Genomic DNA, 26,923 nt, shown 5'->3' on the forward strand with positions numbered 1-26,923 from the left:
ATGAGTTTCCAGAGTACACAGGCCCAGAAATTCTGGGAAGATCTTTTGCAGACAGAGGCAGAACTTCCACCCACCTTGGGCATGAGGCCCTGACCCTCTCCCATATCCTGGGGTAAGAGGTGTGTACATAATTTGGACATGTGCCTGCACCATGTACAGCACCAAGGGGCATCTGCCTGATTGTGGGGATGGCATTTGGCTGCAGTGCCTTGCTGTAGTGTAAGTGAACCAGCAGCCCCAGCCCAGCAGGTTAAGAAAAGATTTTGCCCCTGCAGCTTCTCCATTAGACCAGTTTGCCAAAAGCAGTTAATTGCGTCCCTGCATCCAGTGTTGCTTGGGTGCAAATGACAGGAAATACATTGTACGACGTATTTCCCTTGTTGGCGTGGCATCTTAATATGCCCGTCTCGATAAAATGCATCTGTGCCCACGTCAATCGTAATTTCTGTTGGTTAAAAAATAGGTTGGGGAATTGGATCCTGCCCCAAATTCCCCCCTCCGCGCAGATTATGAAGTTTCTTTCCCCGCCTCCGGAATTTTATGGTTACCGTCCTGGAGCTTTTTATAAATTTTTTCATATACTCCCTCACCTCATTATTAGATTTCCCTTCCATGCTTTATACATTCTCCCATAGAAAAAGTAGACAGTTGATGTGTTCCACTTTTGAGCCATCTGCCAGAATTTGTGTGCGAGTGGCCCAGGGTGATTGACCGGATTGGAAATCCATTGTGTGGGGAACCTATCTCCTATAGCGTGTTGCACCATTGATGTGTTGTGGCAAGTGACCATTCGTAAGAGGGCTATTTTAAACTTAGTTTTCAGATATTGGGCTGTGAGTAGACAGGATTGGAAGGTAAGGATAATGTGAGCTGATTGCTCTGAGCCCAGAAGCAGTAACTCATGTAAACACTTTTTCGAGAGAGATGCTGTCAGAGCAACTGGGGACACGAGTTTGAGTTTGAGTTTAACATTTTTAAAACGACTGACTAATCTGCACAGTTTACACAACAACATTACTGAAATACTCTGGGTTAAATCCCAAATCAGAACAATTTAATTTGTTAGTATTGGTAACTTGCAATATATGCAACTTAATGGGAGCATTAAACTTTATACATGGCCCTCGCAAGGCTCCATGGTATGCACCTATGCGGCCCACGAAGACAAAAGTTTGGACCATCCTGGGTTAGAGTATTGTTTTTTTGTGGGCCTGGATTCAAACCTAATGTGGATTGATGTCTCCTCTTGTCGGCTGGCTGTTGCAACCTATTTATTATATACCACAGCCTCAACAAAATGAGTGAAAGTTTTTCTGATGGGTCTTACGGTACACAAACCAAAAGCAAGACATACGTAAAGGGTGTAAATGCCTCTTAATGTTCAGATAATGGTTGTCAAAACCGTTTGAGCCTGTATTACACCACTTTTGGCCTCTCAAACAAGATTATATAGTGCATAACCTACAATATATATCTTAGATGTTGTTTTCTCTCTTGCTGCCCCCTTTGTGGTAGGGCAGCCAGTAGACCACCTTCTAGACTCTGCCTTTACCATTGCTCCTGATTAACTGACTGAGGAAGTGTGTGAAAATGGCTGAAGCAGTGGCTGGCACCTCGCAGCATTACAGTGGTTTGAGACTTGGAACTTGCCACATGGAGAGTTCAAGGACACAAACCTACATCCTATCATTTTGAGTGGCAGCACACCAGAGGACCAATATGCAGTGCAGGCAACTTGCTGGCAATACTGGCTCCTGGCCATTAAGAACACATATATGAATCTATTCAGCGTTAAACATCTTGTCAGTTTAAAAAAAAAAAATCAGTGAAATGCAGGTATTATGAATCAATTGAAATTTATTAGCCCTGAGTTTGGAAATCACTGGGTGATGAAGGGTGTAATCTCTGTCTCTTAGGGCTGGAAGTCTCAGTAAGTCAACTCAGTTGTTGTATTCTTTTATTAATTGCAGTCAATCTACTTTGCAAAGCCACTTGATCACAGTGCTGAGGAAATACCAGACTGGGTGACAGGGGAGCTGGGTGCAGGGGATTCAAAGTCCAGTAACTCCTGGAGAAGCTACTCTAAAGACGATGCATCTTCTGACTCCCCACATGCTGCTCACAGGTCTGTTTTTTTATAACTTATTTTGAGGCGTGTTACAGTTCCTCATATCACATTGAGTGTAAAGTTTCAGCAGTCTTGCTACCTGCCTAACATTTTCCATTGTGCTAAGGGACTCCAGTTGCCTCCACTGCAGATAATAGCTGATGAGTGAATAAAGAATTGAATATCAAGTTAGTTTCTGGTTACACCCATTATATTTGGACTGTTAATGGAACAATTTAAGTGTAAGTTCATTTTAAATGAATAGTTACTTTGCCCAAGTTTACAACAAGGGAAATTAGGGATAGCATAAGATCCAAGGAGAGGACATATAAATTGGCCAGAAAAAGCAGCAAACCTGAGGATTGGGTGCAGTTTTTAGATTCAGCAAAGGAGGACAAAGGGACTAATTAAGAGGGGGGGAATAGAGTATGAGAGTAAGCCTTCAGGGAACATAAAAACTGATTGTAAAAGCTTCTATAGATATGTGAAGAGAAAAAGATTGGTGAAATCAAGCGTAGGTCTCTTGCAGTCAGAATCAGGGGAATTTATAACGGGGAACAAAGAAATGGCATGTGGTGTATGTGCCTTTAAGAGCAATTGTGGTGTATGTGCCTTTAAGAGCCCCAGGTGTGCGTAATGCCGGTAATTGCCACTTGGGCTATATAAGCCTGTGTATTGTGTATATCCTTTAGCACCCCCCCCCCCCCCCCCCAGACTTGCTTAGTAAATACCTATGAACCAACTCCTGTCTTCAGTGTCTTTATCTACACACGGACACTACAGTGGCGACGAAGTGGAAACGGACTTACCTGCAATTCGGCAGCACCTCAAGGACATCGATTCCTCCAGCGTCCAGAAGACTCAAGGAAGTAATAGAAACTGTGGTTTCACCAGCTGGCCAAGCTGGTGGCAGGTACTGCGCTAATCCTTCCTGGGCGTCAGGCTGGGGCTCCAGCGGCGGGCTCTGCAGCTGAGACAGGCAGCGAAATCGGAGGCAAGCAATAACGGACTGGGAGGGTGCACTCGGGAGACGGCCGGCGCGGCAAGCAGGTCAGCGTTTAAGACCTCCGTCGGGAACGAGTCTCCAACAGTGAATAAACGGAAACCACAGTAAAACAGCGTTGTTATCGGTAGCAGCGGCGGGAAAGCGCGGGAAGCGCCATATCTTTTTGCTACAGAGAAAAAAAAAAAGCGCGGGAAGCGCCATATCTTTTTTTGAAATGCCTAAGTCTGGCAATATTGATGCTTTTGATAACGAAACAGAGCCTAACTTTGGCAATATCGATGTTTTTGATAACAAGATAGAGGATTGGACCACATATGTAGAAAGAGTGGAGGTGTTTTGCACCGCAAATGGAATAGAAGATGAAAAAAAAGCTTCAGTGCTTCTGGATCTAATGGGCGCAGAAACATACACGCTGTTACGCAACTTAATCACTCCAGCCGAACCGATGGACAAGAATTTTGAGGAGATTGTTGATACCCTACACTGCCAATTCGAGGCAGGACTGGCAGATTCTGTGCAAGACAAATTCATCTGCGATCCCCTAAGTGTAGAAACACAAAAAAAGGTATCTTCTGGAAAATATTTAACACTGGACAAGGCTTTCAGTGCAATAGGAGCGGCAAAGATACAGCAAAGGCCACAGGACTTCGGCACCCATGAAATGACACGGGGTTTCGAGAGATGTTATCGCTGCGGCAGATCCAACCATGACCAGAGGGATTGCTGGTTCAAAGAAAAAGCATGCAGGCGATGCGGAAAGATGGGACACATTCCACGTGTATGCCGATCTGAAAATAAAAAATCCACTAACGGGAAAAGAATCAATAAGGAAAAGCACAGAAAGGTACAAATGATGACGGACAGTAGCTCCAAAGACCAGAAGAGCGATAGCGACTCCGGGAACAAGAGACTAAGCTCTCTCAAATTACATCATGTAATTGCCAATGAAGATTACCAGACCATTTGGGTTACCCTCATAATAGCAGGGTCCCCAGTTAAAATGGAGCTAGATACAGGATCAGCTCTAACCGTAATAAATCGACGAGATTACGAGAGGCTATTTTCGCATATACCTCTAAAAGACACATCCATTATCTTAAAAACATATACGGGGCAGAAAGTATACCCCAAAGGAAAAATAAAGGTGCCTGTGGTATACAACGGCAAAGAAATACAAAAGTTGTATTTATACATTCTACAAGATGGTGGTCCACCGTTATTGGGACGTGAATGGATAAGGAAGATACGTTTAGACTGGCACTCCATTCAAGCACTGACGGTGACCAGTAAGGAAAAAAACAATGATGACATCATACCTGAACGATTAAAAGACATCTTGGCCAACGCCAAAGAAGTGTTTCAAGAGAAACTAGGAACCTTGAAAGGCATCACCGCCTCAATAAAAGTGGAAGATGCAGCAATTCCAAAATTTTTTAAGGCAAGACCGGTGCCATACGCAATACGTCCGGCAGTCGAGGCAGAGCTGGAGAATTTGGAAAAGGCAGGTGTATTATCCAAAATAGATTGGAGCGAATGGGCAACACCCATCGTTCCAGTCATGAAAAAAGCATTGAAAAATAACTGAGGAACAGAGAAAAATTCGCATCTGTGGAGACTTCAAGGTGACTGTAAACCCGGTCCTTCACACGGTACAGTATCCTCTTCCGAGGATAGAAGATATTTTCGCCTCACTATCCGGAGGAAAACGTTTCACAAAAATTGACTTGGCACAGGCATATCTACAGATGGAGGTTGAGGAGACCTCTAAAAAGTATCTCACAATAAACACACACAAAGGCCTGTACCAGTACAATCGACTGGTTTTTGGAGTAGCATCAGCTCCAGCTATCTGGCAAAGAGCTATGGAGCAAGTCCTGCAAGGGATTCCGGGGACTCGGTGTTACCTAGACGACATCCTTGTAACAGGAGAAAATGACAACGAGCACCTTGCCAATTTGGAGCAGGTGCTCACTAGGCTGAAAGAACGGGGCCTACGAGCAAATCGCCCCAAGTGCGAATTTTTCCAAAATCAGATATCATATTGTGGCCACATAATTAATAAGGAAGGGTTGCATAAGTCACCTGAAAAAATTGAAGCAGTTATAAAAGCCCCAGCACCTGAAAATGTTTCACAATTGAGGTCATTCCTGGGATTAATAAATTACTATCATAAATTTTTACCGAACTTATCAACTATTCTACACCCTCTTAATGATCTTCTACACACAGGAGTGATTTGGAAATGGAACGAAGACTGTAAACGTGCCTTCCATAAATATAAAGACTTAATCACATCCGAGAAAGTTTTGGCTCATTACAACCCATCACTACCAATCAGACTGGCGTGCGATGCATCCCCTTACGGCATAGGAGCGGTATTGTCCCATAGATTCCCTGATGGCTCGGAACGGCCGATAGCTTTTGCATCACGCTCATTGAACTCAGCTGAGCGTAACTATTCCCAGATAAACAGGGAAGCACTCAGCCTGGTATGGGGAGTGAAGAAATTCAACCATTACCTACACGGACAAAAATTTACCTTGCTGACTGACCATCAACCCCTCATCTCCATATTCAACCCTAAGAAAGGTGTCCCCATTATGACGGCACAAAGACTACAGAGGTGGTCCCTTTTTCTAGGGGCACACCAATACAACATTGAATACAAAGGGTCAAAACAGCATGGGAATGCTGATGGTTTATCGCGCCTGCCGTTGCCAACGATAGAAGAGGCACCTACAGTAGACCCAGTAGAGATATTCCACTCTACCATAGTGGAATGTCTACCGGTGACAAATTCTGCCATTGAAAGGGAGACCAGAAATGACCCTACTCTCTCACGGGTCTACGATTTAACAATGAAGGGATGGCCAGCACATGGCGAACCACTGTTGCCAGCATTCTCGCAAAGAAGAGAACAGCTGTCAGTGTGCCGAGGAACCTTGATGTGTGGATCCAGAGTGGTGATTCCACCCAAACTCCAGGATAAAGTTCTAAAGGAGCTTCACGAGGGGCATCTGGGTGGAGTGAAAATGAAGAACCTAGCTAGGGCGTTTGTATGGTGGCCAGGTATCGATGGAGACATCGAAGACATGACCAAGAGCTGCCTAGGATGCCAGAAGGTCCAAAATGCTCCGCCACAGGCCCCTCTACATCCATGGGAGTGGCCCTCATCTCCCTGGCAAAGGGTGCACATCGACTTTGCTGGTCCATTTATGGACTCAATGTTCTTAATCGCAGTTGATGCACACTCCAAGTGGCCGGAGGTAATAAAGATGTCCTCCACCACCACGGAAAAAACCATCACAGTATTAAGGACCATATTTGCCAGGAATGGGCTGCCGGAACAGAGATGTTCTGATAATGGACCGCAATTTGTGTCCGAAGAATTCAGAAAGTTCTTAAAGAACAATGGGGTAAAGCACTACACGTCCGCCCCATACCATCCCGCCACCAATGGATTGGCTGAAAGGTTTGTCCAGACCTTTAAGAAGGCCATAAAGGCCATGGGTAATGAAGACATAAAACTTCAGCACAAGGTGGATAACTTCTTATTTGCATATAGGAATGCAACGCATATGGTTACAAACCAAATTCCCGCCATGATGTTCTACAATAGAAACCTAAGATGCCGGCTGGATTTGGTCAAGCCCAACATCCGAAGGGACGTGGAGAACCGGCAGTTTCAGGGCATGAATGAAAGGCCAACTAGGGCCTTCCAGATAGGCCAACCGGTTTTGGCCCGGGACTACCGTACTGAGAAATGGCAGCCTGGAACTATCTGCACACGACTAGGACCACTGATGTATACCGTGGACATCGGAGAAAGCATAATAAGGCGCCATGCTGACCAAATCATCAAGTCATCCGAAAAGGGACAACCTACACCACCACGCCATACATCTAACGATGAAGTAGAGATACCCATATCTACCTCCGATCCGGTGATACTGGAACCCGATGAACCCGACACTGGCCTTCAAGCCGAATCAGCCTTACCAGAAGAACCTACTACACCACCAGAAACTACTACACCCCCGAGGCGTTATCCGGACCGAGTCAGGAAGCCTCCTGAGAGACTAACTTATAATTAATTAATACAGCAATGTATATTATTTTGCATATAACATGTAATTAATAATTACTTAAAATATGATGTACTAGTTAGCTAGAAGGGGAGGAATTGTGGTGTATGTGCCTTTAAGAGCCCCAGGTGTGCGTAATGCCGGTAATTGCCACTTGGGCTATATAAGCCTGTGTATTGTGTATATCCTTTAGCACCCCCCCCCCCCCCCAGACTTGCTTAGTAAATACCTATGAACCAACTCCTGTCTTCAGTGTCTTTATCTACACACGGACACTACATGGCAGACCAATTAAAGACATACTTTGGTTCTGTCTTCACAAAGGAGGACACAAATAACCTCCCAGAGATGTCGGGGAACATAGGGTCTAATGAGAGGGAGGAACTGAATGAAAACAGTATTTGTAGGGAAATGGTGTTAGGGAAATTGACTGGATTGAAGGCCGATAAATCCCCAGGTCCTGATAATCTACATCGTAGGGTACATAAGGAAGTGGCCCTAGAAATAGTAGATGCATTGCTGGTCATCTTCCAAAATTCTATAGACTCTGGAACAGTGCCCATGGATTGGAGGGTAGCTAATGTAACCCCACTATTCAAAAAAGGTGGTAGAGAGAAAACAGGGAATTATAGACCGGTAAACCTGACATCGGTAGTGGGGAAAATGCTAGAGTCCATTATAAAAGATGTACAGGAAACTCTCGATTTACTGGCACCTAAATAACCAAAAATCTCTGTTAACCAGCAAAATTCAGGAGTAGGTTCAGGTAAGTTTTACTTCATATTAGTGGCCGTTCCTGGATCTGTGGCTGTGTAATCGGGGTTCCTGCACTTGTTGCTAAGCAACAGGGATGCTTGGTCTGTGGCCGGGGTTCCTGCACTTGTTGCTAAGCAACAGGGAAGCCTGGATTTGTTGCTGTGTACGGGGCTCTCGTACCTTTTAACTATACCTCTCTGTAATCTGGACTTTTTGATAAACTAGCACCATGCCGGTCCCGTCGGTGCCGGATAAAAAAGAGTTTCCTGCAATAGCAGAGCACTTGGAAAACAGTGACAGGATCGGACAAAGTCAACATGGATTTACAAAAGTAAATCGTGCTTGACTAATCTACTGGAATTTTTTGAGGATGTAACTGGTAGAATAGATAAGGGAGAACCAGTGGATGTGGTGTATTTGGACTTTCAGAAGGCCATGGAAGGAGTTCAGCGAAGATTCACCAGGCTGATACCTGGGTTGGCAGGAATGACGTATGAGGAGAGATTGGGACGATTGCGCTTGTACTTGCTGGAGTTTAGAAGAATGAGAGGGGATCTCATTGAAACTTATAAAATTCTGACAGGACTGGACAGACTAGATTCAGGAAGGATGTTCCCGATGGTCAGGGAGTCCAGAACCAGGGGTCACAGTCTAAGAATAAGGGGTAGGCCATTTAGGACAGAAATGAGGAGGAATTTCTTCACCCAGAGAGTGGTGAACCTGTGGAATTCTCTACCACAGAAGGCAGTAGAAGCCAATTCATTAAATATATTCAAGAAGGAGTTGGATATATTTCTTAAGGCTAAAGGGATCCAGGGGTATGGGGAGAAAGCAGGGACCGGGCACTGAAATTAGATGATCAGCCATGATCGCATTGAATGGCGGAGCAGGCTCGAAGGGCCGAATGGCCTACTCCTGCTCCTATCTTCTATGTTTTGATAAGGTCCCGCATAAGAGACTAGCATGTAAAGTTAAAGCACATGGGATAGGGGGTAAGGAATGACGTATGAGGAGCGATTGGGTCGATTGGGCTTATATTCGCTGGAGTTTAGAAGAATGAGAGGGGATCTCATTGAAACTTATAAAATCCTAACAGGACTAGACAGACTAGATGCAGGAAGGATGTTCCTGATGGCGGGGGAGTCCAGAACCAGGGGTCATAGTCTAAAGATAAGGGGTAAGCCATTTAGGACTGAGATGAGGAGGAATTTCTTCACCCAGAGAGTGGTGAACCTGTGGAATTCTCTACCACAGAAGGCAGTTGAGGCCAATTCATTAAATATATTTAAGAACGAGTTAGATATATTTCTTAAGGCTAAAGGGATCAAGGGATATGGGGAGAAAGCAGGGACAGGGTACTGAATTTGGCTGATCAGCCATGATCTTATTAAATGGCGGAGCAGGCTCGAGGGGCCGAATGACCTACTCCTGCTCCTATCTTCTATGTTTCTAACTCAAAATGCAAACCATTCCATTCTGTGTATACTGTATGACTTGAGTACTTTATGCAAATTTAGCAAATTAATAATCATGACGCATGATTCATATTTTGTAAAATGTATTCCAGTAGAGAAGAGAATTTCAGCAAGTTTGTGCAATCACTGTAGAGTTGGTAGTGAGTTTCTGAGCCATTCAGACTAGAAGGTCCCAGATTCAATTACCAGTCGATGCTGAATTAGCTGATCTTAACTAGGATTGTGGCAGAGCACTAGGGATTCTGTAAAGCCTGTCAAAGTGTGTGTGTCATGACAGCATCAGGCTCAGCTGCGATGCTCACAATGGTGAAATAGCCTGTCAAAATTTACTATCCAGCCTTAGACACGATGAATAGCCACTTTGGACTAGTACCTAAGGTGCCCAGTGTCTGTGGAACTGAAACACAGCAGAGAGCAATACTTTCAGAAGAGGAGGCTCTGAAATTGGCAACAAATGAACGTATGGAAGTAGGATAGTTGGTAGGGGAGGACACAAGTTTAATTTCTGCATCGTGCCGAGCCTGTGATTTTACTGTGCTGTTGTACAAAGGTGCTGAATTGAGGCTAGGTGACTCCCAGGGTGAATTAGGAAAAGTCGAGTGGATCAATCTGGAACAAAATTTGCAGTGTCCTGGGAGGAGTTTCTCTCGTTTTCCAACCTTGTAGGAGAAACCTGAAGTTTAATGATGGGGACCTGTCATGTGACACACGCATGCTGATGAGAGAAGACGTATCCAAGCATTAATCGAAGAATATTTTACTCCATAGCCTCTCATCCTGGATTCAGTCAATGACAGAGAAAAACGTTCTGACAAACAAATTAACTTAAAGGAGAAGGTAAAGGGACATGAGAACTTTCAGTGTAAAGTATCTTCTCCCAATCAAGCTAAGCTATGCTTATTTTAAAACGTGTTTTGCTCATTCGTAAATAGTGTTGTAGCTGCATGGAGACTTGCTGTTTCTTGTGTCAAAAATACCTCCGAGCCAGTCAGCTAATGTCTGGTACAGAGGTACCCAACCTGTGCTGAATTTTCCTGTTTTGTATGTCCCCTGATTGACATCCAGGACCAGAAAGGATGCAGCTCGATGCCGGGCACTTTTGGAGCTATTCATGTAGGGCCTGTAGCTGACCAGCTGATTGGCTTTATAGCAGATTTGTGATCAAGATGACTAGAACAATTTACATTTAAATAGCACCATTAACATAGTAAAATGTCCAAAGCTGCTTAATAAGAACGTTATCAAGCAAAATTTGACACCGAGCCACATAGGGATATTGGGACAGATGACCAAAAGCTTGGTCAAAGAGGTTGATTTTAAGGAGCGTCTTAAAGGAGGAGAGAGAGGCGGAGAGGTTTAGGGAGGGAATTCCAGAGCTTAGGGCCCAGGCAGCTGAAGGCACGGCCGCCAATGGTGGAGCGATTAAAATTGGGGATGAGTAAGACAGTTAGTTGATCACTAGGTAAGTGTATTGCTTTTGCCTGACTGAGCCCCATGAAATGAGGAACGTGAGTATGCAGAGGCTTGTGGGGCGATCCCATATCACAGTACTCTGATGTAGTACACTTTGAATTCAGTCCAATGGAGAATAGCAACAGGCACAAACTCAACTGCATGGGATTTGTTTCCAATTTCCCAACACCGCCCACTGGAGTTGCGCAGGAAAACCAGCACAGCTCAAGAGGAAAATCTTCCCTTATCTCGATATCTGAGCAAAAAGTTGTGACAGATGAGAAAAGTGAGATATAACTTTTAGGTGTGAAATGTAGGAATATGAAATATTGCACTGAAGCAAGGGACACTGTAAACTTCTTCTGTAGGATATGGGGTAGGAGTGGTGTAAACTTTTTTTTGAAAAAAAAAAATATTCTGAAGTCAATGATGCAACACGTTTCTGCCTATGCATGGACATCATGTTCGTGTTTCAGAGCAAACCGTTGCAGCCAATTTCTTGTATACAATATATTAGGCCTGGTGTGGCAGATCATTAGTAGACCATTGGAGTCTCTGATAACACAGAGGATCCTGCGCACTCAGAGTTGCTTATTTTCCCTGAGCTGGTGTGTTATTTAGCACATGTCGTGGTACTGCAGTTATTCATCTTTTGCTGATGGCCAGGGATGTGGGGCAGTTAGTCCTGTCTGGAACATCCCTGTGTTGTAGAACTATTCCCGTTTGCTGTTTACTAAATGGCATTGGTGGTGATTGTTTAGTCATGGCTCCCTTGGTGTGTGTGCGTGATTGTGAGCATGTGTGTGAGAGCGTGCGTGCATGCATAGATGAAACATATAAATACTTTGAATTTTGAATCTGTTTAGGTGAAGTAGTCAAAGTACCCTTTTGATGTTCCTACCTAGAGGAGTGTTTCTACATTCCTGCAGTCAAAATAACAAAATAATTAGTATATATTGACATGAAACATGGAGCTTGCTTCTATATTAGCCTGTAGATAACTGTTCATGTACACAGAAAAAAAATTAATTCGAGCTCAGACGTTATGCAGCAGACATGGATAATTTGTTCACTGCCTTCAGCGTTTGTGATGCATTCAGGCACCTATTGATTTTTTTTCTTACATGCAAACTTTACATATCTTTGAAATTTTGAAAAGTGAACTTCAAAATACTTTAGCAAGCTATTGGATGAAAATTTAAGTAAGTTTAATTGACTCCAAAGCAAACTAATTGTTAAAAATACACTGTGAAATATTCTGTAGTTGCCAACTTCAAGCCTTGTCTCTCATAGTATATGTAGATTTTCTTTGTTGCAAACTTTATGAGCTTCTGCTTCGGCTCAGGATGTATCCAGGTAGTAGTTGAACCATGGAGATCAGGAAGGGTTAGGTTTGCTACCCAGCTCCCTGAGTTGGGTTGAGGTGGTGGTCAGGACACTATACAGTAATTGGCCTCAATACCTTTTGGTTAGTGAAGGAGCAATCTGAGTTCCTGCTCCTGAATGCCCACCTGAGAAGCGCCCATGTGTATGTGGCAGTTTGTTGGGTTTTTGTTTTGTATATTGGGCTCAGCCCTGACACACAGCAGCCATGTTTCCCAACAGCAGTAGCTTCACCCTCACTAAATAATATTTTCTGTTGGTCCTTTACGTTGAACAAGGAATACTTTTAATCCTGTTAGACTATTTTCCCCCAATCAACAAGAACAAATGGTTATAATATGAGTGTTACTTTTTATATTTTTATACAATCGGCCAAAACCATTGGGAGGTTTACCCAAGTGGTTCTGTAATTGAATGCTGAGGTACCACTTAAACAACTTCATATATAATCAGATTTTAACCAAATTTAAAAAGATGATTCCTTCATCAAACACTGGTTTGTGTCTTATTTATATTTAACCTGCGATAGGATGCAGCAGGAAATACATTTCGCAAGGGCTGACGTAATGAACATTTCACCCTGTACTGTGATACCTACTGTGTGGGAGGGTTGGAGATTTCCCATAGTCCTATGTGTGTCACAGTAACCCTAGTTCAGGAGAGAGTTTCACAGGCAGGTGAACAGATGTGTGAAGCTTAACTGTTAGTACTGAATGCAGGCATTCTTGGAGCTACCCATGTGTTCTATTCATACTTCCATAACAAGTGATGTAGCATCTGAATAACCAACACTTGGCAAGTGATTGCCACTTCTCACTGGTTGTGGAAACATTATCTGCTCTAACATCAATTTATTGCATCAACTAAATATAAAGCCTTTAAACTTAGAAGAATTTTCTTGCTTGTTGCTTGAACATCATTTAAAAGCGAGCTGAAAATACTATATCTGTTCTAACTTTTTAGTTACCAATTTCACATTAGTGTGTTCTTTTTAATTACTTAACGAGTTACTTTTATAACCAATTATTCTTTGAAGCATGGCTCAGTAGGAAGCGCTCTCACTTCTGATGGTTGTGGGCTCCAGTCCAGGACCTAGCACATAAACGAGACTGACACTCCAGTTGTGTTTCTGAGGCTTGTATGATGCCCAAAGTTTAAGATGCTAGCAGGCTTCATGGGTTTCATGTTATTCTGTATTCTCCTGTGTGGCCATGTTCATTGGGGCTCTGTTTTGGAACATTCCTGGTGTCTGTTTAAACTGGAGGCTGTTTAGCAGTACTGCATGGTGAGCTCAAGGTGGTGCTACATATTCAGTGGATTCTTAGCTTAGCTACTTTAGGAATTTGGCCAGAATAGATTATATTTAATTTGTGTATTATATTTGTTCTTTCGTCGATTCACTTTGTTTTTTCTACATACTTGCTTCTCTCTTGTGCTGTTGATTATTACTCTGTAATTCTGTCATTTAAACATTAAGTTTAGTGGTCTTGAATAAATTTCAGAAATTAATTATTTTTGGTTTGTTATGCTATTTACGGATTTCACTGCACAATAAAATGTGTGTGAGGAAGATGTAGGGATTTGATCTTAAATGACCTTGGAGTATAATTGAAATCTATATTTTATATTTATTTCCATTATTAACCTGAATTAGCTAGATGGTACAGAATGTTGGAACACCAATGGGTGATATTATAGAGTGGATAGGTTCAAATCCCCCGCACACCCCAACCCCGGGTTCCAGAGCTCCCAGTCTCCGATGTTCTGCTTTGAGGAAGTGGGGTGCAGAGTGCAAGCATTTTTCTGCAGTGGGATGTAAAATATGAAGGAAAGTCATCACGGGGTGCTGTCATGCGCTTCCCAGTGACTGGCAGAGGAATAAAATTGATGGATGCTTGAGAGTAGGTTGCCTGGCCACCTTAATGGCTGTGGGAGTTGTGTGGCCCAGTGACAGCTGCAAGTGGATAAAAAGAATAGAGGGATAGCAAGAAATTCCAGCTTTGATATTTTCCATTGCAGCAAATGGAAATATTGGGCTGGAATTGGCTGAAACAAATAACGGCTTGTGAACAACACCGCCACTATTACTGTGCAAATCAGCCAGCAACTTGTGGCAAGGAAGAGAAACATGTGAATTGTGAATCACCACAAATTGCTGGATGATTTGCGCCGCTCTGCCATTAGCTTTGTGAAAAGAGCATCTCGCACTTAATTTATAATCAGTAATTAATAGCGTAAGTACCCTTTTCACAATGTGATAATTGTTAATGCCTGCCAATCAGTCTCTCTGGTCCAGAAAGTGAAGAATTGAAAGTGTGGGGTCTCATTCCTGCAGGTAGTGAATTGTTGGGAGATTTTAAAAAGGTCAAATTAATTTGTACTTTTCCTGTCTCTTTTTCTGTCTCTCTCAATCCAATCTTTCTTTCTCTTTATCTTTCTGTATCTGATTTGACATTGAATTCGCCTACTCTACTTCACCCTCCTTCTCAATCCTTCCGCTGTTTATTTCTCAAGCCTTTAATCTCATTGGTTAAGGAGCTACACTGTTTGGTCCAGTCGTTCACTAAAGTCCCAAATGCCCTGTTGTCCTCCTGCGCCGTTATCCGCTCGCACTTCCAGCAACTTATAGAGCAAAACACTTTTGAGCTGAATGTTGCAGGAAAAAGTCTAACTAACCGGGGACACGATGAGATGCCCTGCTCCAGCTGACTCCGGACCATTATTTATTTGTGGATGTTCAGCAGGATGTTAAATTTCCAGAGTGAATATCTTGTGTACGCCTACATCCTAACTACCAACTATATAGGGATATCCTCCTAGATCCTGACTGTCCCAACACAGGCAGTGCAATGCCTTCTCTGTTGTTGCCTCATTGCATGGTCACCTCTTGAGTACCCCAATGTTCCATCCTTGCTCCTTTTCATATGTTGCCCCTTGACAACATTATCCTTAGGCATAGGGTCAGCACCTATATGTATGCTGATGACACCCAGCTCTACCACTTCACTCCCATCCATGACTCCATGGCCAACACTATTATTAGTTTGCTTGTCCAATATTTAGTTGTGAATGCAGTAGATCTTTAATATTGACAAGACTGAAGCCACCCCGTTGCCTACATTTAAAGATGCTATTTGAAGGCAAGTTATTTCATTTTGCTTTCAGTGATCCTGACATATTGTGGGTTTGAAGGGAAAAAGTTTGTTTTTGTTTCTTCAAATCCTCACATCTGTTGCTTGGTTATCCCCTTTGATGGCCTCTTTGATTGGAGAAGGGTTCGAGAGGAAGTAAGAAAAGAACAAGATGATTTCTCTTTTTTTAAGAAAAGGAAGTAAGTAGGAGGTGAAAGAGCCAATAGATGACAGAAGAACTTGCGTTTATTTGCCACCTTTCACATCCCCAGGGTATCCCGAACTGTTTTACAGCCAAATCGATTACCTTAGCAGTGCAGCCACTGTTCTTATGAAGACAAATATGGCAGCAAATTAGTGTACAGCAAGATTCCACAAACTGACAGGTTCTCGGTTTAACATCTCATTCTGAAGATGCACACGCCCTCAGTATTGCATTGAAGTGTTAGCCTGCATCATGTGTTCAAGTCTGCAGTAAGGTTTGAACACTAACTTCTGAAAGAAAAGTAAGAACTTGCATTTATAAAGCGCCTTTCACAACCTCCGGACACCCCAAAGCGCTTTACAGCTAATTAAGTACTTTCGAAGTGTAGTCCTTGTTGTAATGTAGGAAACACGGCAGCCAATTTGCGCACAGCAAGCTCCCACAAACAGCAATGTGATGATGACCAGATCATTTTTTTTTTACTGATGTTGGTTGAGGGAAAAATATTGGCCCAGGACACCAGTGAGAACTCACCTGCTCGTCTTCGAAATAGTGTCATGGGATCTTTTACGTCCACCTGAGAGGGCAGACGGGGCCTCAGTTTAACGTCTCGTCTGAAAGACGGCACCTCCAACAGTGCAGCACTCCCTCGGTGTAGTGAAGTGTTGGCCTAGATTGTATGCTCGGGTCTCTGGAGTGGGACTTGAACCCACACACTCTTGACTCGGAGGCGAGAGTGCTGCCCACTGAGGCACAGCTGGTACAACATTTATCACCCATCCCTAGTTTTCTTGAGAAGGTGGTGGGTGACCTTTGTAGCAATTAAAAAATATATATATAATTATGTAACTGAGTCCTTTCAGAGGGCAGTAAGAGTCAACCATGTAGTGTGGAAGTGGAGTCATGTGCAAGTCAGACCAGGTTGGGTGGCTTGAAGGACATTACTGAGCCAGTTGGGTTTTTTTTCTGACCATATGGTAACTTTCGTGGTCCTTTTTCTGGTGCGGGGCAGAATTACCAGATTTATTGAATTTAATTTCAGATGTTACCATAATGAGATTTGAACCAATAACCACTACCCCAGCATACCCAGTTATGGAGAGAGCTACCAAATGATCCAAGATGACACTCCGAAGGAACTACAAAACATAAAAACGGTATGAATAGAGTAGGGTTGCAAAATTCTGGGAATTTTTAAAAGAGGAAACTTTCCATGGGAATTTTCGGGAATTTTGGGAATTTATGGGAATTTGAGTTTTTTTGCACACTGATGGTTTTTGTCTCTGACCCTTATATTATCTTTGTCGTCAAAATAGACATACTGTTCCATACAAATAAAAACAGGCTTTCAAAACTTTATTTAGGTTATAATTTTGAACTTTATTGAACCCCCACAAAAAAAGACCCATCTAAAATAAAATAAAAAGAGCATCAGCTTATTTAGCCTGTAATTTGTCCTTATTTTGTCCCTTTGAGTCTTCTACTCATGAGTCTTCTGAGTCTTCTACTCCTCATTGCTCCTCCTGATTTTCTGACTCTGGCTCTGACGTGTCCATTTCCTCCTCTGTGTCAGTGTCTCGCTGTGTGGTGGACACTTCTGTATCTGGCTCAATAAGTTGTAGGTTCGCCCGGATAGCCACCAGTTTCTCCACTCTCTTGTTAGTCAGCCTGTTGCGCACCTTTGTATGCGTATTCCCAAAAAGTGACCAGTTTCGTTCAGAGGCCGCTGATGAAGGTGGGAATTGGAGTATCACCGATGCAATAGGTGACAGGGCCTCAGATGCACAAAGTCCCTTCCACCAGGTATGTGCACTGATATGCTTGCATGATTCCCATATCCCATCCCCATTCCAAAGACCTTGCTTGGTAGAGAACTTTGCCAGACTTCCCAGAACTTTGCCCACATCCAGATTGAGATGGTGTGAGAGGGTAGAAATCACACTGTAAGCGCTGTTGATCTGTTCTCCAGAAAGTATTGGTCTCCCAACATGCTTTGGGTCCAGCATGTATGCTGCAGCATGAATCAGCTTGACACAAAATTCTTGACGCGTCTGTATGAATTGAACAATTGCCTTCTCCTCTGCTTTGAGCAGCAGGGATGTGGGTAGGGCAATGCTGATTTGTTCTTTTAAATCAGTAAAAAGCCTGAGAACATCTGACAAGACAGCGTCATCTCCTTCAATCTGAGCAATTGCAGATGCTACTGGTGAGAGTAGTTTAAGGCTGCTAACCACTCTCTCCCAAAACACATCATCCAGCAGTATTTTCTTGATGGTGGTTTCCATATCCCCAGACTGGGATATTGCCATTTCTTGCAGCGACTCCTTACCCTCCAGAAGGCTGTTGTACATTATGACAACACCACCCCATCTAGTGTTGTTGGGCAGCTTCAGTGTGGTGTTCTTGTTCTTTGTCATTTGCTTGGAGTTGTAGGTTGCTGCAACTACCTGTTTTCCCCTGACATACTTAACAGCTTGCTTGGCTCTCTTGTACAGTGCTTCCATGGTTCTCAAACCCATGATGTCCTTGAGGAGCAGGTTAAGCCCACGAGCTGCGCACCCAATAGACGTAATATGAGGGTAGGCCTCCTCCACTTGAGCCCAAGCAGCCTTCATATTCGCAGCATTGTCAGTAACTACTGCAAAGACCTTTTGTGATCCAAGATCGTTGATGACCGCTTTCAGCTCATCAGCAATGTATGTGCCTGTGTGTCTGTTGTCCTTCATGTCTGTGCTCTTGAAGAACACTGGGAGAGGAGTGGAGACGATGTAGTTTATGATGCCCTCCCCTCGTACATTTGACCACCCATCTGAGATAACTGCAACACAGTCTGCCATCGCTATCGTTTCTTTGAGCTTTCCTTGGACTCTGTTATACTCAGCCTCCAGCAAATAAGTAGACAAAGCATGTCTGGTGGGAGGACAGTATGCAGGGCGAATAACATTGAAAAATCTCTTCCAGTACACATTGGCTGTGAGCATGAGGGGTGAGCCTGTTGCAGATACAGCTCTAGCAAGGCACTCATCTGCATTCTTCTGGCTATGGTTATCCATTGTATCAAAGAACCTTCTAAGTGGGCCAGGAGTTGCTGATGATAAGGAGCCTGATGCTGAATGAGAACCATCATCTTCTTGAATGGAAGCAGAGGAACTCTGGGCTGACTGCTGTGAGCTTTGAGTGAAGTTGTTGCATTTGGATAAATGCTGCTGCATCTTTGTGGCATTCTTTACATATGGCTTTCTACAGTGTTTGCACATGTACACAGTCTTTCCATCTTTAATGCCTGGGGTAAAATGCTTCCACACATCCGACGGTAAACGTGGCATTGTTCTATGCAGAGAAATAAAGGGCATTCATCTCTGTGTCGAACTGTGGTCGATCAGCACGATTGCAACAGGGCGAGTACATTTTTGCTGATGCTCCATGTGATGGAAGCATGACCTGTACACACACGACGCTACATCACCAATAGTGTATTATTTTGTATATTTTAAATTGAAGGACAACAGAGTTCAACAAGTAACTGGTTTATTTGGTATAAAGTCTGATTTACTTACTGCATCATCACAACATCAGCAGAAAACAAAATGACTTCCCTCAGGACCCCTAACCTGGATCTTAAAAAAAACTATAGCAGTCTTACAGATGCCTGCAGGCCAATCACAATTCGATATGCAAATATTACAAATAGAGGGAGCTAATCGCTCATCCACTCATCCAACCAATCAGGACACATTTGTTCACAGTCACACACAAAACTTGTAATTATTAAAACAAGCCAAGTAAGAAGATAAACATATATTGATTAAGAAATTCCTTAATAATTAAGATTCCATCTCTGTTAGTAATCTTAAGAGAGGACCTGTGGGGAAAAAAAGAAAGAAATACAAAAAAAACAATATTATGCTAGCATGTGCTTTTTTGGGCAAAATTCCCAAAACCCCCAAGCTAAACTTCCCGTGGAAAATTTCCAGAAAATTACCGGAAATTTATCGGAAACTTTCCACCCCTTTGCAACCCTAGAATAGAGAATAGAAAGCAGAAAAGACAAAATGAAGAAGATGAATAGATTAAAGAGCAAAGAGCAACAAGCATGGGAAAAACGACAAAGTAACAAAGCTGTAAAGGAATTTCTGGGTAGGTCTATAGAATACGTTAAAGGAAATAATGATCACCCAACATAAGAACATAAGACGTAGGAGCAGGAGTAGGTCATTTGGCCCCTCGAGCCTGCTCCGCCATTCAATAAGATCATGGCTGATCTGATCTGGGCCTCAACTCCACTTCCCTGCCTGCTCCCCATATCCCTTGACTCCCTTATCATTCAAAAATCTGTCTATCTTCACCTTAAATATATTCAATTTCCCAGTCTTCACAGCTCTCTGGGGAAGAGAGTTCCAAAGATTCACGACCCTCTGAGAGAAGAAATTCCAACTCATTTCCGATTTAAAAGGGTGCCCCCTTATTCTGAAATTATGCCCCCTAGATCTAGATTTCCCCCATGAGGGGAAACATCCTCTCTGCATCTACCCTGTCAAGCCCCTTCAGAATCTTAATATGTTTCAATAAGATCCCCTCATTCTTCTAAACTCCAATGAGTATAGGCCCAACCTGCTCAACCTTTCTTCATAAGACAACCCCTTCATCTCCGGAATCAACCTCTTGAACCTTCTCTGAACTGCCTCCAATGCAAGTATATCCTTCCTTAAATAAGGAGACCAAAACTGTACGCAGTACTCCAGGTGTGGTCTCACCAACACCCTGTACAGTTGTAACAGGACTTCCCTACTTTTATACTCCATTCCTTTTGCAATAAAGGCCAACACTCCATTTGCCTTCCTAATTACTTGCTGTACCTGCATGCTAACTTTTTGTGATTCATGTACAAGGACCCCCAGATCCCTCTGTACCTCAGCATTTTGTAATCTCTCCCCATTTAAATAATAATTTGCTTTTTTACTACCAAAGTGAATAACCTCGCATTTTCCCACATTAAACTCCCATCTGGCAGATTTTTGCCCACTCACTTAGGCTATCTATATCCCTTTGGAGATTCTTTACGTCCTCCACACAATTTGCTTTCCCACCTATCTTTGTATCATGAGCAAATTTGGCTACATTACACTCAGTCCCAATATAGATTGTAAATAGTTGAGGCCCCAGCACTGATCCCTGTGGCACCCCACTAGTTACAGTTTGCCAACCTGAAAATGATCCATTTATCCCCACTCTCTGTTTTCTGTTAGTTAGCCAATCCTCTATCCATGCTAATATATTACCCCCAACCCCGTGAGCTCTTATCTTGTGTAGTAACCTTTTATGTGGCACCTTATCAAATGCCTTCTTGAAATCCAAATACATGACATCTACTGGTTCCTCTTTATCCACCCTGCTCGTTACATCCTCAAAGAACTCCAGCAAATTTGTCAAACATGATTTCTCTTTCATAAAACCATGCTGACTCTGCTTGACTATATTATGATTTTCTAAATGTCCTGCTATCACTTCCTTAATGATGGACTCCAGCATTTTCCCAATGACCGATGTTAGGCTAACTGGTCGATAGTTGCCTGCTTTCTGTCTCCCTCCTTTATTAAATAGGGGCGTTACATTTGTGGTTTTCCAATCCGCTGGGACCTCTCCAGAATCCTGGGAATTTTGGTAGATTACAACCAATGCATCCACTATCTCTGCAGCCACCTCTTTTAAGACTCTAGGATGCAGGCCATCGGGTCCAGGGGACTTGTCCACCTTTAGTCCCATTAGTTTGCCTAGTACTTTCTCTGTAGTGATAGTGATTGTTTTAAGTTTCCCCCCCCAACCCAATAGCCCCTTGATTATCCATTATTGGGATGCTTTTAGTGTCTTCTACCATGAAGACCAATACAAAATATTTGTTCAAATTTCCCTGTTTCCCATTATTAATTCCACAGACTCATTCTCTAGGGGACCAACGTTTACTTTAGCTACTCTCTTCCTTTTTATATACCTGTAGAAGCTCTTACTCTCTGTTTTTATATTTCTTGCTAGCTTACTCTCATAATCTATCATCTCTCTCTTTACCATTTTTTTAGTCATCCTTTGCTGGTTTTTAAAAATTTCCCAATCCTCTGACCTTTCATTATTCTTCGCAACATTGTATGCCTTTGTTTTCAATTTGATACCATCCTTTACTTCCTTAGTTAGCCACGGATGGTTCACCCTTCTCTTAGAGTCTTTCTTTCTCACTGGAATATATCTTTGCTAAGAGTTATGAAATATCTTCTTAAATGTTTGCCACTACTTTTCTACAGTCTCACCCTGTAATATATTTTCCCAGTCCACTTTAACCAAGTCTGCCTTCATACCTTTGTAATTACCTTTGTTTAAGTTCAGGACACTAGTTTGAGACCTAGCTTTCTCACCCTCAAACTGAATTTGAAATTCTACCATGCTATGATCACTCTTCCCAAGAGGATCCTTTACCTCGAGATCATTAATTAATCCAGCCTCGTTACATATTGCCAGTTGGTTCCACAACATATTGTTCCAAGAAACCATCCCGTATACACTCCAAGAACTCTTCCTCAAGTCTACCTTTGCCAATTTGCTTTGTCCAATCAATATGAAGATTAAAATCTCCCATGATTATAGCCGTACCTTTCTTACAAGCCCCTATTATTTCTTGATTTATTCTCTATCCTACAGTGTGGCTACTGTTTGGGGGGCCTGTAGACCACTCCCACCAGTGACTTTTTACCCTTATTATTTCTTATCTCCACCCAAACTGATTCTACGTCTTGATCTTCTAGGCCAATATAATTTCTCACTACTGCACTGATCGCATCCCTTATTAACAGAGCTACACCACCTCCTTTTCCTTTCTGCCTATCCTTACGAAATGGCAAATACCCCATAATATTCAGTTCCCAGCCTTGGTCACCTTGCAACCATGTCTCTGTAATGGCTATCGGATCATACCCATTTATTTCTATTTGTACTGTCAACTCATCTATCTTGATACGAATGCTGCGTGCGTTCAGATATAGAGCTTTTAATCTTGTCTTTTTACCATTTTTCCCTGCTCTGTCCCTTCCTGTCACACTCTGGTTATCATTACCCCTAGCGCTACCCTGCACTTTTGCCGTCTGATTTTTCTTTGACTTTTTAAACTTTCGCTCAGCGTATCCCTCCCCCCCACTATTTAGTTTAAATGAAGCATAGATGAGACCACACTTGGAATGTTGAATCTACTTTTGGTCAGCTTGCATGGGTAAAAACATTGGAAAGGCTTCAGTGGACAGCCAGAATGGTTTTGGGCTTCACATCATTGATCTATGAAGAGGCGTAAAGAACTGACCTTGTTCTTATTTGGAAAAAAAGACTGAAGGGAGGAACATGATTCACATATTTAATATCCCCAGTGGAATCTGTTGAGTGGATGCAGGGAAGTTATTTGTGCAGAACCAGATGAGATGATTAGAAGTTTAGAAAGGTGCCAGATGAAACTGGTTTAATGAGTTTTCCACACTCGAGCTGTAAACCTCTGGAATACATTGAATGCTGACTCAGTTGAAGCATTCATTTAGGAAGTGCAACACTAAGAATAGACTTCAGATGTTTTTTGCTGGAGTTTGGTTGCTTACTCTGTTGGGACTCTTTTTTTCCCTTTTGCCCCTCACCCCTCCTCCCCAGCATTCCTTCTTAACCATTGGCTTAATTACACCTACATTGGATTTAACTTGGATAAAACACCCATTGAAGTTTGCCATTGGCTTTCATTAGTTTTGTTTTTCAAAATTTGTTCAAAATGAATACAATTCAACAGCTGTGGTGACGACTGATTTTGTTCCAACTGTTTTTCCAGTGTATCTCCATTCAGTAAAGACTGGTTCACTGCAAAATATGAATCACTTATCAAGAATTCATTATTAGTAATAGTTTGGTGTTGCACAATTTCTCACATGCTTTCAATTTCAATTGGAAAATGTTCTTCCTCTAAGTTTTGCAGTTTTGTATATTTGGGAACTTCAGTGTGGATAGGGGAATGCACAGAGAATGCTTCACATTTAATCCAATATAAGTATCTATTTTTATATCCCTCCATTGGATTCCCTCCCCGCCCCATGAGCTCTGATTTATCAATTTTCGAGGAATTGTTACACCTGGATCAATGTAAGGTGTTGTGGGTTTCCATTTCCACTGATTGTAGTGGCCATACTTATTCATAAATCTATTGGGGCTGTTTATTTCTCCTTGGTAGTTTCCAGGAACGAATTGTAGCAAATGCATCACAGAGGATCCCTGCATCCTCCAATTTGGTAGATTATAGAAGTTAAATTGTTAATAATCAGTTGGGCAGTGTAGCAAGAATGGAAATTGAAATTCTACTCTGATTGTTGCCTTGCCTGAAGCTGGTGTTCCCAGCACCACTTCCTAATTACCCTGTAGATAGCCTGGCCAGTAACTGAAGATGTATGTAACCGCTCTTCTGGCGTTTTCAGGTATTTCACAGTTACACTTGAGACTTGTTCAGTGGAACTGAAGAGGCGAGAGACAGTTGAAAAAGAGATTTTAAATATATTTTTTAAAACAATGAATTTAACAGCTAGAAATCACAGTGAAAAAACTCTCAATTGTGAGATAATTGGTGGCCCTGAATTTAAGATTGAACCAGTGTTTATTTTTTTTCAACATGGTGACCAAGCACCCTTGGAGAGAGGTGAGAAGCAGCATGCATGATGTAATTGGAGTTTTAAAGCAATATCTGTGCTTATAACATCATATTAGAACTAAATAAAGGCATTATTTAATTAATTGAAATATTTGAAAACTTGAGTGACCACCATAACAAATGATGAACGAAGAATCCTATTTCACTGGCTTCCCTGGTGTCTCTCTTACATAAGCCACCTAAAACATTATTCAGAAGGTGACTGTTGCTTGGGCTATAAACCTGAATTAAAATGTGTAATCTGGGCAGACAAGTATTCAATTAGCTGAATTTTAGTGGTAAATAGTTAACAAGATCATTAATACATGGTTAAAAAAATAGTTTGGGATTGTCACCTAGTATTTGTTTCTTAGATACATTCTCTTGCAATGTTTTGCATTCAATGTAAATGGAGTTTACTGCATCATACTGTATTTGAAATATTCTTGAGTTGCACTGTTTCCTCCTTTCTCTGAACTTTGTTTCTCCCTTTTATCTATTTTTCTCTTGGTTCCATAACTTGATGCCAGACTACTGACTGCTTCATCTAATTATGTTAACTTGGAAATATTACTGAAATTAATGGTGCCCTTTGTGTTAATTTTGGAATCCATTCTATATAAACCAACACAATTGACACCTTGAGAACATTCTTCTAATCTAACTGTTGCCAGAAAGTTCATGGTTTGATAAATGAATTGAGTAATACGATACAAAAATCCTGGAAAGTATTTGGGGTCCATCAAAGATTTTTTTTTAAAGTGTTCTAAAAATTAGGGAAGGAATGTGTGTCTTAGAGAGAAAAATCCCCTTACCAACTATGTTTTAATTAAATATTTAATAATTGATTTCCAGGTGTTGCCCCTTGAAATACAAAATATTCACATTTAAACATTTTTCTCTTTTAGGAATTCTACTGTAAAAACTTACTTAAACAGTACACTAGATGTGTCTCTTTCACCCCCCCCCCCCCCCCACAATTTTCTGGTTGTAGAGTTTAACCAGTACTGTTTTTTTTCCTTCAGACAAGTGCAGAGAAGCCAGGGTAGTGTTTGAATAAATAAAAATTGGTGTCAGATTTCTTTCTTCAAGACTGCCACCTCATCCCCCATCAAGAAGTCATAAGCCTCAGCTTTGTTTGATCTCGGCACCCGTAACTCTAGCTATCTTCCATCCCCATCAAATAACCTCGCTAATTATCAAAGTGTGAGGATGGATTGAGAGGTAATTCATGCCAACTGCTGCAGAAAGCCCTATCAGTCAATAGAAATGATCCTGCACGGACTAGGGTAAACTGTGCAGGTGCTTTATGTTCTCACAGAAACACCATTGTCTTGCTCTTGCCCACCTCCATGTTCTAGGATTTTCTGAGCCTGTTAGAAAATCATTGAACAGAACTTCCATTAGTTCCATGAATATCACCTTTTGGACAGGACATATTGGCATGACAATACCGAAAGCTTTTACTTTGATCTCTTCCCCCGCCCCACCCCAAACCTTTTACAACATAGGCATGGAAAAAATATTCCCCAATGTCTATCAAAGTTGTAAACATGTTTATGATTTTGTTGCGTGCACAGAGGGGATTTTACCCAATGCATGTGTATATGTTTGTAGTTTACTTTGCTTTGTTCAAAGGAAAATTAAAGGTCTTGTTACATTTCAAGCAGATAATATATTTTCTGTTTTAAGAATAGGATTGCCTTTTATCCACAAAGGAGATTTTAAGTCTATTGACTTCAATATATTTTGTAAAAAAAAATTGCAAAGGATAGTCCAATTTGAAGTGTGTGTGTTTTTTTAAGCGTTCATGCTGTAAATTCTGAAGTTCAGTTTTTTTTTGAAGCTTTGATTTTCATTTCCTTATTAGGAGTCACTCAATCTCTCTGAAGAATGATGGGGCTTCAGGCTGGACTTGGGTTGTTTATTTTGCCATAGTTCAAAGGAGATAAAGTTTTTTTTCCCCCCTGTGTATCGGTCAGTTTATTTTGAGCATATTGGAAAGGAGTGGCTGAAGAGAGCTTAAAACCTGTGTTCGATTTAAGAACTGGTTCTATTGGATCATTCAAAGCGTTTACTATCCTTGGAGTCGACACTGTCCATGCAAAGAAAAGCTGCATGCCTTTCCAAAATCAAATGGGTCATGTGTGTTGCTGCATATAACCAGTTTTGTGCACATATTTGTACTATGGATGATATATAATTTCAATACATTTTGTTTGGAAAATACGACAGGCTGTTTGACCAACTTGATTGAGTTTTTTGATGAGGTAACAGAGAGGGTTGCTGAGGGCAATGCGGTTGACGTGATGTACATGGACTTCCAAAAGGTGTTTGATAAAGTGCCACATAATAGGCTTGCCAGCAAAGTTGAAGCCCATGGAATAAAAGGGACAGTGGCAGCCTGGATACGAAATTGGCTAAGTGACAGGAAACAGAGAGTAGTGGTGAACGGTTGTTTCTCGGACTGGAGGAAGGTATACAGTGGTGTTCCCCAGGGGTCAGTTCTAGAACTACTGCTTTTCTTGATGTACATTAATGACTTGGACGTGGGTGTACAGGGCACAATTTCAAAATTTGCAGATGACACATAACTTGGAAGTATAGTGAACAGTGAGGAGGATAATGATG

At 42.0% G+C, this 26,923-nt stretch overlaps 1 protein-coding gene across 1 annotated transcript in view; it reads left to right on the forward strand.

Annotated features, from left to right (window-relative positions):
* The first annotated feature begins 1,297 nt into the window (after window positions 1-1,297).
* cep112 (centrosomal protein 112) overlaps window positions 1,298-26,923 on the forward strand; it is a 420,760-nt gene continuing 395,134 nt past the window's right edge. The window contains exons 1-2 of the mRNA XM_085964113.1: window positions 1,298-1,354; window positions 1,971-2,125. Coding sequence (XP_085820239.1) covers window positions 1,298-1,354; window positions 1,971-2,125 — 212 coding nt within the window. The remainder of the gene's footprint in view (window positions 1,355-1,970; window positions 2,126-26,923) is intronic.

Source organism: Somniosus microcephalus, chromosome 21 (assembly GCF_052327205.1).
Source record: "Somniosus microcephalus isolate GS21.2 chromosome 21, FLI_Smic_1.0, whole genome shotgun sequence".
Taxonomy (NCBI): Eukaryota; Metazoa; Chordata; class Chondrichthyes; order Squaliformes; family Somniosidae; genus Somniosus; species Somniosus microcephalus.